The sequence below is a fragment of the Belonocnema kinseyi genome, chromosome 8 (assembly GCF_010883055.1).
Source record: "Belonocnema kinseyi isolate 2016_QV_RU_SX_M_011 chromosome 8, B_treatae_v1, whole genome shotgun sequence".
NCBI classification, from domain to species: domain Eukaryota; kingdom Metazoa; phylum Arthropoda; class Insecta; order Hymenoptera; family Cynipidae; genus Belonocnema; species Belonocnema kinseyi.
The window spans coordinates 115,665,114-115,681,118 of NC_046664.1; the positions used below are offsets into that span (position 1 = coordinate 115,665,114).

Genomic DNA, 16,005 nt, shown 5'->3' on the forward strand with positions numbered 1-16,005 from the left:
AATTTATAATTGAATAAACATATTTTCACTTTTTAATAAAAATCGATTTTTTAACCAAAAATTGAACTTTTTAATGTTTAATTGAAAATTCATTTCCTTAGTTAAAAATTTAAATACCCGGTTATAAATTCCTTATTTTTAAATATTTTTGTGAAAATTCATGTATTTTTATCAAAATTAATCTTCTTGGGTAGAAAATTAATCTTTTCGGTTGAGAATTCAACTGTTTGAAATATTATTATTATTAAAAAATATATAATTTGGTGTTCAAAGACTCATCATTTCAGTAAATAATGTATTGATTTGGTCATACGTTTTACTATTCTGTTGAAATTTCGCTCTTATTTATTTAGAAGTAATTTTTAAACTGCAAAATTTACTCTTCCAATCATGCATGATAATTTATCTTGTTCAGTTGAAACTTCAATTATTTTGGTTTGAAAATGATTATTTTTTTGTTGAGGCTTGAGCTGATAAAAAGAAAACAGAAGTATCAGTAGTAAAACGTCTGAAGCAGGTGATTTCAAACGTATTATTTTTGAAAGGGAAAATAATTTTTTTTCAAAATTTATCGAATTCAGTTTTAACCATTCTTTTGACAATAATTAGACAAATTTCATTTTGTATCCCTCTTCAAAATTGGTTAAGTTAGATTTTAAAAACAATTCTTTCAACACTGACTCAATAAAAATCTTTTATATTTTGCTTTTTATGTGTTAATATATTATTGTTAGTTAACTTTCACGAAAAAACTGAGCAATAAAAAGAAATGCATGGTGTTCCTCAAGGAGTTTCCAAATTCAGTGAGAAATGAGATTATTCATAATTTTTGACTGAGAGTAAACAATTATTTAAGGATAATCTGAAGGAATGCGATTTTTTGAAAAATAAACCACATTTATCATGTTTGCTAATAAGTTTCTAAATATGGCTAAATTTTAGCTTTTGGAAATTTCCAAGTGAAGAGAAATGTTGCACTAATGCATTAAAGCTTCTGTAGTGGATTTGAGTAAAATATACTGCAACCTTTTTAATAGAATTTCACATAAACTTGAGCATTTATTCTCTCATTTTCCAGTAAAATAAAATATCGTTTACTTTAAAAAAATTTTGGTTGAATCAACCAGAATTCTGTTTAATTCAACTAGAATAAAGTGTTTAATATGCCCTTTATATAAATTCTGGTTAAAAGTATCTGATGTTTCTCGTTTACAATTTTCTGGTTAAAGTTACCAAAAATTCGGGTAAATGTAACCAGAAGTTCTGGCAAGGTTAATCAGAAATATTTATTAGACAGTTTTCTGGGAGCTTACGAATATAACGTTCTGGTCAATACAAACAGATATTCTGGTAAACTTATCCAAATGTTTTGCTAAACTCAACTAGATATTCTGGTAGATGTGAATTTTCGACTATTGAATTTCGATACTCTTCTACCTTCATAGAGTTTTTCTAACCCCCTCTGAAATTAAAAGGACTACATGTTACATTTCCCCAAAGAAAATAATCCAACAAAAGTTTCCGACAACAAAGTGCAGCAACTGTATTCCGCTTCGATATAATGTCGCCTCACTATAATCTATAGGTGAATATACATAGTAATAAATGGCGACAGATACAACATTCCGAGCAAAAGTAGCGTATTGTTGATGCGTTCTGTCTCTGAAACTATTCGTTAAGACTATTTTGTTCGTGATTTTACATCATATACATGTAGATCACTTGGTTAACACTCACATTTTTGAACTTTCACTTTATTAATTCATTTTCATAATGTTAATATTGTACAGAATACTTTTTAAAGACACCCATAAAATCTGTGCCTGGTTTGGAAATATTCCCGTAGCACTGATATTTAGACAGATAATGCGCAATTTCTTCTTATAAGACAAATAAATTCACGTTTTACTATAATCATTTATACTTATATAACTGAAAATACAATTAAAAAATCACGTTTGTTCGAGAATCGGAGATTTACGCCAAAGCGTCAATTGACACAACCAGCAAAATGGCATAAGACAACAAAAGACAGATTTCTGGAAATCGACAAAAGTTCGCACTTCTGTTAACAGAAATATTGAACACAACAGTTTTAACCAGAAAAAATCAACCACAGTTCATTCACTAGAATTTTCTAGTCATATTAACTATAATTTCAGATTAAAATACCTACAAATTTTTTAACCAGACCTCCGTCGGCTGGAGGGATTCAACCCGTCACTTAAGACAGCTTTCTGGCGGATCCTCAGGCACGATAGGCCTCAGGAAGGCCTTTTATGTTTTTGGACAAGTCAACTTGAAAGTTGCCAGTCAGGGGAAGAAGGAGCCTGTCGGTGGACAGGAAGATCGGAATCAGACCTAAATGACTGCTCCCGATTTAACCATTTCTTAGATTAACTTGCATCATAGCAAAGACGCGGATCTTAAAGGATCTTAAAGGAATAAGAATAGGAACTTAAAGGATCTTAAAGGAATAGGAATAGGATCTTCAAGGAATAGGAAGGATAGTCATGGGATCGGCTTACTTTCCATATGGCAGTGATACAAATTCACCACTGGTGTAATACTGCAAAGTTAAGGGGTCTTCCTCTTCTGCTGGGGTGCGATGCTAACTCCCACCATACTTTGTGGGATGGCACGAACATCAACTCAAGAGGTAGTGACCTACTGGAATACCTAATCACCACTGAGTTAGATATTCTTAATACGGGGTACACCCCGACGTTTCGTAATTCGGTCAGGGTGGAAGCTATTGACATTACTCTCTGTACCGGTAGTTTCACAGATAACATTAAGAAGTGGAGAGCCTCAGATGAACTCACTCTCTCATATCACTCACTGATAGAGTTCGTTTTGGAATTCGCTGTACCCATCGCCCCTAAACGGGTCAGAAATCCCAGAAGAACGGACTGGGGTCAGTTTTCCACAGAAATAAGAATTGCATTTTCAGGGGTGCCCAGGTGAGTTCGAGACGTGGATACCCTGGAGATGGCGGCCGAGATTTTCACGGAAGTCATCAAATCTACTTATGACAGTAATTGTCAACCTTCAAAAGTCCGAAAGGCTGGAGAGACACACTGGTGGAATGCAAAACTCGAAGAGCTTCGCAGGGAAACCAGAGAGAGGTTGAGACGCGTCAGTTCTGGCAAAACGAAGGAACTATGGACTTCATTTACATCGAAGAGGGATTGGTATAAAAGTGCAATACGTAAGGCAAAGCATGAAAGCTGGACCAACTTTTGCACTTATATCGAGAAAGGAGTAGAGGCGGTCAGACTGGATAAGCTGCTTCCTCGAAATCCGAATGCTATTCTCGGGACACTAAAATTGCCCAGCGGGGGATACTCAGAGTCTGATCGGGATACCTTTGCTTACCTGATCAAGGCACATTTTCCGATCTGTACAAAGTTAGGAGAAGAGGGGACGACACCACCGAGGCAATTCAAGCCGCATGTGGCCCAACCGGGCCCGAAACGGCGGCTAGCTAACGAGATTGTTACCCCAGCCAGGATCCAGTGGGCCCTGAAGTCCTTCATTCCTACAAGTCTTTTGGTTCGGATAGCATATATCCAGTCCTCTTACAGAGGGCTAGTCAGGTCATCATTCTGCTAATCGCGAGACTTGCTAGGGCTCTTCTGACGTTGGGTTATGTTCCGGCGGCATGGAGAGGTGCGAGAGTACTCTTTATTTCAAATGCAGGCAGGATCTGTACACTTTTCCTTAAAAACAGTGGAGGGACTCGTGGACAGATATATCCGCGATAAGGTCTTGTCAAGTAGCCCTCTTCACAAGCAAGGACACGCATATAGGGCTGGTCACTCGACTGAGACAACCCTAAGCATAGCATTTAACCTAATTGAAGGACAACTAAAGCAGCAAGGTCTCGCGATTAGAACCTGAATGGACACCGAAGAAGCCTTTAGCTACACCTCTGGAGAGGTGATCAGTGCGGCCATGATCGCACAAGGTGTGCCTAATGCAGTCGTGCAATGAACCTGCCATATGTAGGCCAATGGGAATCTAACTACGACTAAGGGTGATACCACTTTATGTAGAACCATTGGCTCGGGATGTCCGCAGGGAGGTGTTTTATCGCCCTTTCTGCGGTGCCTGGTAGTGGATGAACTGCTTTATCTACCCTCGAGTCAGGGCCACCATGTTATAGGATATGCGGACGATATACTAGTGATCTTGCGCGGTTAGCATCTGGATCCGCTCTTCGGAGTAATGCAGCAAACATTAAGAATAGAAGATTCATGGTGTCAGAGGACTGTACTATCAATCAATCTGAGTGAGTAGTGTGAAGTCCGAATGGAAAGAATCAGGGGACTGATTCTGAGGGGTATCACTAGCGCCTCGAAGTCAACACCCACGATGGTCCTGGGGGCACTAATCGGTTTAGTGCCCCTTCATCTCACCATAAAGGCTGTGGCTGACAAGGCGGTCTGGAGATTAAATATGTTAAACGATAGCAGTATCTCGACCGTTATGTGGATACCAATCGATATCGCGAGGAGGCCGACACTGAGCATGCTCAGGGACAAAATTTCCACATGTCGCTACCTTTTTCACAAGAAGTACCGAGTAAGTCTATGCACGAAATCGAAATGGGCTAACGGTGAGATACACCTGTCCAGTGATGGAGACAACTGGTTTACAGATGACTCCAGGAACAAGGAGAGCGCTGGAGCAGGTGTATATCGTAGAAGGAACGGAATGGGTTTCACAATTCCGGTGGAGCCCTACGCAACAGTTCTATAATCTGAGATTATGGCCTTGCTTTAGTGCGCTTATAAAGTAATGGAGTATGGCGATAAGAGAAAAATTCGCATCTGCTCAAATAGCAGGGCTGCTATCATGGCTCTGAATGGAGCAACGACCACGTCGCTACTAGTATGGGATTGCTTTGAGGCACTGAATAAGCTGGCGACAGAAAACCGAGTCACTCAACTGGATCCCTGGACACAGTGGCATCAGGGGCAATGCGATATCGGACAGGCTAGCAAAGCTAGCAGCAAATGAAAATTTTACTGAACCTGCGCCAGTTGTAGGCATTTCCCTCTGTCGTCTGTGCGTAAGGGACAATGAGACTTACACTCATATTCTCTGTCACTGTCCTGCGATTGCAGGGAAACGTGTAACATATACGGGCATATAAATTTAATTTTGTTTCAATTAAAAGAAATAAAAATTACCTGTTCTTTTTATCTTGTGAAAAAACCAAGAATATTAATTTTGAAGTCAAACATCTGTCAATAGTTTATGTTAATTTTTTAAAACAATAATGACGTATGGCATCAAATTAAATTAAAATGTAGCGAAAAGCATATGATAGAAAATGCTCATAAAAATTGTAGAGGCTTTTTTTAATAAAAAACTACATCTTAATTGACAGGAATCCTTACAATGTTTTTGGACAACGACGAACATATAGTTTAGTAGACAAGAGATATACATTAAGGTGGTAAATTCATGACTCGAATGAGGAAAGCGCCACAGCAACTGGAATTTTAACTTGGTTTCGTTTTACTTGTGAAAGGTCTGTACTAAAATTTCCAACTCTACAATCTCTTTTATATTCCGAAACCCTAGTTTTTAAGCCTCTACCTGTTTCACCAATATAAACTTTTTCCCAACAATTGCATTTAATGAGATATACAATTCCAGACAAATTTTCGTTACTATCGACATCTTTTGGATTAAGTAAAATTTTTTAAAGAGAGTTTTGATTACTGAAGTAAACATTTATGTTGAATTTTTTTAACAATCTTCGTAACTTTTCAGAAAGGCCTTGAACATACTGTAACGTAACTTTTAAATCCGATTTTTCGTACGTGTCAACCCAGCTATTTTTCTTACTGGAAGCATTATAGATTTCATGAATTCGCCCTCGAATAATATTGTTCATAAAAGAAAGCGGATCATTATTTTGAACTAAAGTAATTTTAATTTGATCCAAATTTTCTTTCCTGAAACTAATATCACTCGATTGTATGCATCTATCGATTAAACCTTTTATAAGGCCGACCTTCAATTTTTTTAAAGCTCTTGTTTCAACGTCTTCAAAACCCAAATTTGAAACCATAGGAGACAATGGTGAACCCATAGGACAACCATGTAATTGTTCATAATATTTTCCATTGAAAGAGAAAATCATGTTATTAACAACAGTTCTAGTAGCGAGTAAAAATTCATTTTTTGTTATTTTAGATAAATTCTCATTTGGTATTAGTTTTTCTTCGATACAGTCTATTGCTAGATCTAATGGAATGTTATCAAACATTGAAGCAATGTCCAATGACACTAAGGAATGTTTTGAAGGAACTTTAATTTTATTTAAAGTGTCCTTTAAATCCCAGCTATTTTTTAACCAATTGTTTTGTGTTACCTGAAACTGTTTTTAAAACATTAGAAATGTATTTGGCTAAGTTATAAGTAGGAGACCCAGTTGTGGAAACAATTAATCTCCATTTCAAATCTGGTTCGTGCACTTTTGGTAGAGAATAAGATTTAGCTACAGTACTATAAGGCGTTTTTAATTTATAAGTTGTTTGTTCATTTATTAATCTTTTTTTCTCCCATCGAGTAGCTATATCATTACATTTTTCTTCTGTTGTTGGAACAAGGCTGGTTTTTATCTTTTTATACAAATTATCATTGTTGAGCATGTTTTCCACAGTCTTATTATAATTTTTCCTATTAGCTGCTACCATTATGTTGTCTTTATGTGCATTTAAAAAAACCAAATTTTTATTAGCCTTTTGAAAGTTATCAACAAGGTCAAAAGTTTTCTCAAGGTTCTTAAAGTTATTATTTCGATTATGGTTTGAGATTAGTTGAGTAACTGCTTTTCTGATGCTAAGTTTCTGATCTTCATGTTCTACATTTTTTAAACAATTTTCTGTACTAGCAACTATGTTTTTAATAGGTAACTTATTGACATTAAAAGGAATACCAAATTTGTCACCCTGTGCTAAGGTTTCAGCAACCTCATCGAGGATTTCAACATTTGAGATATTTTTGAAACAGTTTTTCAATTTTAATTCTCTACATAGATCTGTCTGTGTTAAAAACTTGTTTTGCATTAAATTGTACTTGTTAATACATTCCTGTCTTTTTTATACTTTATGTTCTTTAAACACCATTCTTGTAACTCTAAGAACCTATTAATCAATCCATCATTTATGACTCTTTCTATTTGATATTTTAAATAATACGAGAAATTACTTAGTTTTTTAATCTCTTTTACTGTGTTTTCAGTTTCAATTTTTAGCACTTTGTTTGAAAATTGACTTTAGTTTTATGAAATTTTGAAATTAAACTTTGATTCAGATTATATAAATTATACTTGTTCATACAATTTTGTATATGTGCCGGAAGCAAGGCATTGTTTCTACATGTAATTAAGAACGTACATTGTTCCTTAAGAATAACCAATCTTTTACTGGTGTTCATGCAATTTCCTATCTGTTTCCTCGTGGTATATGTTAAATATGTGTACAATAAAATGAAGTGCGCCGTAGTTTTGAGAGAGCCTGGGTGTTAGAAAAATCCCAGAATTTGAAAAGCATTGGTACGCACAAGAGGTTTAACACTTCATGAAAATGGGGCCTCAAGAGTGGGAGGTTTTGGGCATCGTGTGGTTGTTGTGCGGTTAGCGTTTAGAATAAGGAAGTATCGGTTGAGCATCGAAGCGAGCAACATTGTCAAATAAGATAGAAACGCGCGGGGTCTCTCATATTTTAGCCTTCAAGTCTTGACCCCTTTTTCTTCTCTTATGTTTTAATAAAGTGTGAAGTTTAAGTCTGAAATTTCTTGATTCAATAACAATCCTCTTTTCCCAAGTATTGAATAAAAACATCTGGCGACCGTGACAGGATTTGGGTTATGTCTGGGCAGACTGCTCTCATCAGATCACTTGATTGCTTTATAAAAATGCGTCCGTGACTGATGATATATACCGGGATAGCCCCGTGCAAAATGATCAAATAAAAATCCAACTCTAACCAAAAATGCCTTCCACATGTTGGACAGTATAAGTCTGTGACAACATTTCAAACATAGGGAATAATAGCGGATTTTGCTGTGTAAATGTGAAATGTTTGAAGTGCGCGCGACGGCATGTGGAGTTTATGTGTTTTAAAGAAGACAACCGCGCGGACGCGTCAAACGGCTAGACAAAAAGTTCAGTGAGTGTAGGGAATATACAAGAACAGTGCAATTTGGCTTTGTCAGCCGAGGTCCCGACGACGTTCATGCAGAAGCTGAAATTAAGAGTACGTAATGATTCGACTGAATTGATAGTGCGTGCAGTGATAGATACAGGTTCACAGAATTCATACGTTTTTAGAGAAGTTGCCGATAAATTAGAGTATCAACTGCTAGCGAAACAGGACATGGTGCATTTACTTTTCAGCGATAACAAATCTGGCATCACGACGCATAACAAGTATTTGATCCGCGTCGGCAACTTAGCTGGTAGTCACTGTTGTGATTTCAAGCAATGTATGAAAAGGCTATTTGTGCAGATGTGCCATCGGTGACAAAAGGAAGCTGGCTGCAAGGACTGGAAAATATGTGCATGAGTTTAACAGATATTTGCAGCGAAGAAAATACTGTGGCTATTTTCGTCGGGGCAGACGTAGCCGGTCTGCATGTGCTAGAAAGTGGATTAACGGCAGTAGAGACTTACCTGGGTTGGACACTGATGGGTAAAGTGCCAAAGAAAGAGCCCACAACAAACCGGCGAGGGAATCTAGCAGTGTCCACTATTTCTATGTTTACTCAGAATGTAGCAGCAAGACATAGAGGTGGAAGAAGCGTTCAGGGAAAGTGTCGTTAAGAATCGTGAAGGTCGCTATGAAGTGAAGTTACCCTGGCTTGAGTGTCATTCATATCTTAAAGACAATAAAACTATGGCTGTGCAGAGATTAGAACCTATGGTGAAAAAGTTGGAAGTAGCCGAAAAATATGAACAGTATGACGGCATTTTTCAGGAATGGCTGAGAGAAGGGGTTATAGAACGTTTCCCTCCGGAAAAAGAGGCTTGTTATAAGAGGATTGTTATAACTTGTGGATGAAACATTTTCCAGGCTTACAATTCGAAATACACCAGAAAAAATGACCAGACCCAGGAGTCGAAATTAGAAATATAGTAATTTTTATTTTAATTTTTTATTCCTGAGCCTCATAGATTTTTTTCTAGCATATTTCTATACATAAAAATTCCAGATAATCTGAAGAATATTCTAAAATCATCGTCGCATTTTTAAGGAACATTCGACGACCAGCACGAGGCCAATATACGACGCGTCGGCAGGCTTTCCCTCTCTCAACAGATGTCTGGAAAAAGGACCGAACCTCATCGAACAAGTAGCAGATATATTATTGCGCTTCAAACAAGGCAATATTGGCGTAATGGCGGATATAAAAAAGGCTTTTCTGCAGATTAGTGTAAACCCGACGGAACGAGATTTTTAAAGATTTTTATGGTACGACGCTAGAGCTAAGATGATTATTTATCGGCACTGCGGATTAGTTTTTGGTGTATGCACTAGTCCGTTTATTTTAGGAGCAACGGTTAATCTACAATTAGATGATTATTTAAAATCGATTGAGGGTGACAATAGGTTCGAAAAATCTAATTATTTGAATGCTTTAAATCTTAAATATAGGTTTTATGTAGATAACTGTGTAACCAGCGTGAATAGTGTAAAAGATTTGTATAGTTTTACGCACGATACAAAACAGTGATGGAATCAGGTCTTTTTGATTTGCGCGTTTGGGAGCACACCAATGATGGCAATTCTCAGAATTTAAGTGATCTTCTCGGCTTGCGGTTGGATAAACAGAAGGACACGCTATCACTTAAGGTGTCAGGTTTAGAAAAATTAAAGCTCGCGATAGTTACAAAGAGAAATATTTTGTCCGTTGCTCAGCTTCTTTTTGATCCGCTTGTTTGCCGGTCTCGCTTGGCCCGAAAATTTTATTTCAAGATGCTTCGGCAGCTAAATTAACGTGGGATGAAGATGTCAGCGAGAATATTAAAAAAGAAGTTCGTGAAATAGATTGAGGAATTAAAAAACCTTGATAAGGTCAAGGTGCCGCGTTGTATGATAGGAGTGATTTACACAGATGCGTATGTGAGTATTCACACATTTGTTGACGCGAGTAAATTAGCTTATGCCGCAGTGATTTTTATCAGAGTACGAAGAGGCTCGGAAATTTAAGTGTATATTGTCGAAGCAAATACTACAGTTGCACCTGCGGTTAAGAGCAATACGAGTAAATCGACGAGTATTCCACGACTAGAATTATCAGCAGCAACGATTAGCGCGAGATTAACGAGTCAAGTTTTAAATGCGTTAGATTTTAAAGGCGCGAAAACTTATTATTGGACCGATTCGTCGACAGTAGTCGCGTGGATTAACAGACAAGATAATTGGAGTATTTTTGTTTCAAGTAGAGTAACAGAGATTAGGGATATTTCTGAATCATTTACATTCTACATTTCAAAATTTTCAAAATAAATGAAATAAAGTAAATTTTCAAAATAATTGTTCAATTTCAAACAAAAAATATGAATTTTTAACGAACTATCAATTCTTATCCTATTGGTTCACTTTTCTACAGAATTTGCGAATTTGTATGCCAAAAAGTCAAATTTTATACAAAAAAATTTATTATTAACCAAATAATTAAATTTTTAATCAAAACCATTTATGTCAAACAGAAGAATGCAGTTTTTACAATTTCATGAAAATGCAATGATTTTCAAATTTCGGTATCGGCCATTTTAAATTTTGAAATTCTGAAACTAAATTCGAATTCAGCGGTTCCAAAAACGTAAAGATACTCAGTTTTATAGAAATCGAACCATTTTCAAGCTTTTACATTTAGGCTTGATCCTTACTATTTCTCAGGTGCCAATTTTCGGACGGCGAAAGGCACAGGCCGATTCACGAATAGTCAATGCAGTGTTGCCAAATCGCCGATGAGGGAACATTTGCAGGATACCTGTCATTCAAGTTATATACGATAAACATGTCAACGTGCAGGCCGTATCTGAAACTATGGCAAAACTAGCGCCGGTGATATATACACGAAATAGATAGGCGATAATGCGAATAAAGGATGAACGTTGTCACCTCAGTATTTCAAGGCGACAATTCGCATATGGAGTACAATGTGATTTCTAATCAACGTTAAAAAACTCGTTATGTACCTGAAAATGCTTATAACCTGTATTAAGTTGGATACATTTTGTTGCAAGTTGAAAAAAAGCAAAATTGGTGTCAGGTTATACAAAAGTCACAGTCATTAACCCGCAGATTTTCAACAATGTCATTGATTGATGAAGATTATTTGACGAAAATGACAAATCTGCAGATTAATAATGATAATTTTGAACAGATTAAGATTAAAATATACTGACCCCATCAACTTTAAGTCTTATGTCTCGTCCAGCTGCACCTAATAAAGCCCGAAGTATGGAAGTGGCTGTTCCCGTTTGCCTGGAGGCGACAAGATGTACGGCTGTTTGATGCCTCGGCTACAATATAAATATACAATTATAATATATGATAATGTAATACAATATCATATAATACTTTGAAGTTTTTCTTATTTTAAATCCCGCATATGCGGTTTTTTAAATTGCGCAGTTCCGACACCTCCCACTACGGTTCCTGTACGGACTGCACGGTCCTGCTCCCTTCAGTGGCTGACTAATTAAAAAGAGTTTTAAAGAGTAGGAAGCCCTCGTTCATTTTAATTTAGTATTTTAGAATGACGTCATGGGAATAAAGACAAGTTTTTGAAGAAAATATTCGAAACGTAAAAATAAGTCATAATCATACGAATAGTAATATTTTTCAAATGTATTTTTTCTCTACCAGATTAGAAAGTACAAACTTTTAATATTACATCAATAATAAATTGTTTGAAGAAGTAAGATATTTCTTAGATTCAATTTAATTAATTTTGTATACGTAGCGGCTAGATATGCCAGCGTTGTTTGTAGTGCTCTCTCATATATTCGGTATATTAAGTTTTTTTTTGGCGTTTGAGTGTGAGTCTTAATTGAACAATAAAGTTTACATCGAGCACTTCCTTGTGCCACAATAAATTTACACCGCGAGTTAACAACATTCGCGTGCGACGCAGATCAATTCTTCTAACCTCAAAAACTTTTTGGAGCACATTTCCACTATGGGACCTAGCGGAGGTCTCTCAATATCTGAAAAAATTTGTCGGGGTTGCAAATGAGAAGTCGTTGACGATGCCCAATGTCCCGGGTGTAATCTCTCTTATCATCGCGATTGTGCGGATCGTGCAGGCACCCATGACAATGGATCCGTTGCAAAATGCTGTAAACCTAGATCTCGTACACCATCTGAGGCACCTTCAGACTCGACTCGATTATATGGCTATGATATTGAGCGTATTATCACTAATGCGATAACGACAATTGAACCTCAAATAGGTGCTGTATCGAAAAAGGTCGACTATCTGGGATAAAAGATTGACAATATATCAACTAAAATGGATGGAGCACTTGAGACAATTACTGCAACAGAGGAAAGAGTTGAAGGATTATGTGACAGAATGACAACAGTTGAAGGTATTTTAAATAAATTACAAACCGAATTTCCTTCGCCATATTCACATGATGATACATCCCTCGCTCGTAAATGCATAGCCGAAATTAAACAAAAGAACTCTAGGAAAAACAACCTGATATTGTTTGGATTAGTAGAACAAATATCCACGCTGTCAGAAATAAATTATGCATTTGGTTTATATAATTTACTCACTGAGCTCCTTCCTGATTTTTTGGTTGTTAATCCACGATCATTTAGAATTGGTCATTATTCATAGACCAAAACGACTCCTCGACCAGTAAAACTTGTTTTCGAAACGGAAGGAGCAGCTCCAATGTACATCCGCAATTTCCTTGCAGCCAAAAATTCCCCGAAACCGGTATAAAACTGAAGCACATGTGGATTGCACCAGACAGGACAAAATTACAAATTCAGGAAATCGACGAAGTGAAGAAGGAGTTGACATCTCGACAAGGATCTCCAATAATTGTGAATTCAAGGAAGAACGTAACCTCAACGAACCAAGCTGTCAAGCAACACTCAACGCAAGCGTAACTATTCCCACATGTAGTCTTAGGGGGTCTCAGTCTAGAGATCAGCTGTTTTCGATTTATTATCAGAATGTCAGGGGCATAGGCACTAAATTGCACCTATTGCGACAGTCAGTTTCGTCATGTTCATATAATATATTAATTTTCACTGAAACTTGGCTAACGAAAACAATCAATTCTATTGAGCTTGATATGACTGACTTTGACACTTTTCGAGATGATCGAAGTGTTGATACTAGCGATACTTTACGCGGTGGTGGAGTGCTGATTGCAGCCAAATATGGCTTACGTGGTGTGAAACTTTATACAAATAAGAACTCGTTTAAAAATGCTTTTGTTAAATTGTCAGTAGGCTCCTGTCACATTATCGTGGGAATTTTTTATATCTCGCCAAATTATAGCTTAGAAAAATATACTAGCATGTGTGAAATAATCGAAGAAGTGGCCTTCTCCTTCCCCGAAACGAAAATATATATTTTTTAAGATTTTAATTTACCATATTCTAAGTGGATTAATGAAATTGTAAAGGGGCCTACTTGTGTACCGAGTGAAGGGTCACTGTGAATTCATTGTGACATAATTTTCATAATTTCTGATACACTTGATTACTTAAATTTCTTTTGAGGTTAATAGTAATAGAAATGAATACGAATCATTTTTAGATCTAATTTTTACAAATTTTAATGAAACAATAGTAACCATAACAGTTCACCCCATACTACCGGTAGACAAATACCACCGACCTCTCACATGCGGTTTAAGTTTATCAAAATCTGCCCATAATTCAAGTTTGTACAATGACAATTTTGACAAATTTGATTTTAAGAGAGCTAATTATGGCGAATTTTTTAACTATCTCAGTAACGTGCACTGGTGCTGTCTGCTTTTTGATTTGACAATCGACAGTACGCTTGATATAATTTATACGCATTTATTCTTATCATTTGAATAGTATATCCCTTTGCAGATTATCAAAGCGTCCACTTACCCTCCGTGGTTTAATTGCAAACTAAAAATTTTAATTCAATCTAAAAAAGCTGCGCATATTAATTATAAACAAACTAGTACTAGTCATAAGTCGAATTTGTAATGAGGCAAACTTATATGGATCAGATCTTGATTTTTTTGACCCGTCAGCAACGCACTTCAGAACAGAGCTTTACAGAACTATAACCAACCTGGCATACGTTTTTCTTATATGTTTTGGCTTTAGTGTTAGATTTAAGATACACTTGAAATTGATAATTTGTAAATTGATCACTGTACAAAGGTCTTGTCCATTTATTTCGAAGAAATGAATAAATAAGTGACAATTTGTTTTAAACATTTACCTGTATTATTGTTAATGATATTCATTGATTTCAAAAAGATCCGCGCATTTTGGTACATACGCCGTTGAAAAAATTGCTTATAGCATGCGCATCGATGCAAGGCCAGGGCAACCAATAAATGTTGCTTGACAATGACAACCGAACGACTTGCGGCCTCTAAATTACCGAATCTTTACGTTTCGCGACCCTTGATATAGGCGCGACTTCAGTCACTGAGAAAACTATATCACATAGATTACAATATATAACGTAATTCCTGAGCTATATATTGTAACTATCGCATTATAATAGCGCAAAATCGTGATATCGTACATTGAAAGTTTTTACATTATATATCGCATAATTGTGCAATATATAACGTCAGAATTTGAGTTTATTACGCTATCACATTGTATTTCTTCATTTGTGATCTCGCGAGGGTTAAAGTAGTGAGCAAGCGATCACAGAAAAAATTAAAGATAAAGTTTACACCGATTCCAGGTGAAAGATTCACCCGAACAAAAAATAACTTTGCCAGATAAAATTTATATGAATCGAAGATAATTTTCGATTTTAATCTTTCCTGGATAATCTTGCGCCTTATAATCGCTCCATTTTTATTCGAGGTGTAGCGACAATTACGACGCCAGTGCTGTCTACCGTCGTTTAACTTCATTAAATTTGAGATAAATGGGGATTCCCATCTGTCAGTTAAATTTTACGCTTCTGTTAAATGGTATTACATAAGTTCTAATTCGTCTAAAATAATGTGATTTATTTCGGAAGAGACTTATCAGTAAAAAAAATTTGTTGTGTGTTTTCTGTTGTTGATTCTACAGGCTTTACCGAAATTTGCTCACTTCAGCGCGACGCAGTCAACGAGTTCAGAATTATTTTACTAACCTCAGTGAAACTTTAAACGTAATATGTCTAATCATTAACCGTTGCCGGTCTTACCTGCAACAAATTTTTACTTTTCTCTGTGATTGTTTTAAATCTGGTGTCCAGATTTTCAGCTGGAATTCACTCATACTTTGCCTTTTTCCTATCGCTGCTAAGGACGCCGTAGCAGACGAAAGCAAAAAAATTTATCTTAATTTTTTCTGTGATATTAATGCATTATAATATCGTATAAAGCTCCGGGACCTGATTGCACGTTCTCATATTGCGCTTTCTTGCAATATATAGGTTTTGCGAAATTATTGTGCGATATCTTTTTCTCCGTGCTGTACGTGATTTGGGGGATTACTTAACTTTAGACTGAGTAATTGGGTTGATATATGACCCCATTCGAAGTTTAAAGTACTATCCTGACTACACGGAAAAAAGTACACTGTAAGATGTACAATTTCGAACAGTAAGCCTGAGGTTTGAAGCGTAACCATTGTTAAATATGTAGTTTCCACAGTATTGAATGCAGTGCGAACCAGTAATCCGTAAGTATACGAGGGTGGATTGATAAGTTTCCGGCCTGACCAAGAAAAACAACGTTTTTAAGAATTTTTTTTTTTTATTTCTCAACATAATCTCCTCCAAGGC

General features: G+C 36.3%; 1 protein-coding gene across 1 annotated transcript in view; it reads right to left on the reverse strand.

Annotated features, from left to right (window-relative positions):
- LOC117178664 (serine/threonine-protein phosphatase 6 regulatory ankyrin repeat subunit C) overlaps nucleotides 1-16,005 on the reverse strand; it is a 400,971-nt gene that overhangs the window by 303,018 nt on the left and 81,948 nt on the right. Inside the window, exon 5 of the mRNA XM_033370089.1 lies at nucleotides 11,438-11,554. Within this exon, the coding sequence (XP_033225980.1) occupies nucleotides 11,438-11,554 (117 nt within the window). The remainder of the gene's footprint in view (nucleotides 1-11,437; nucleotides 11,555-16,005) is intronic.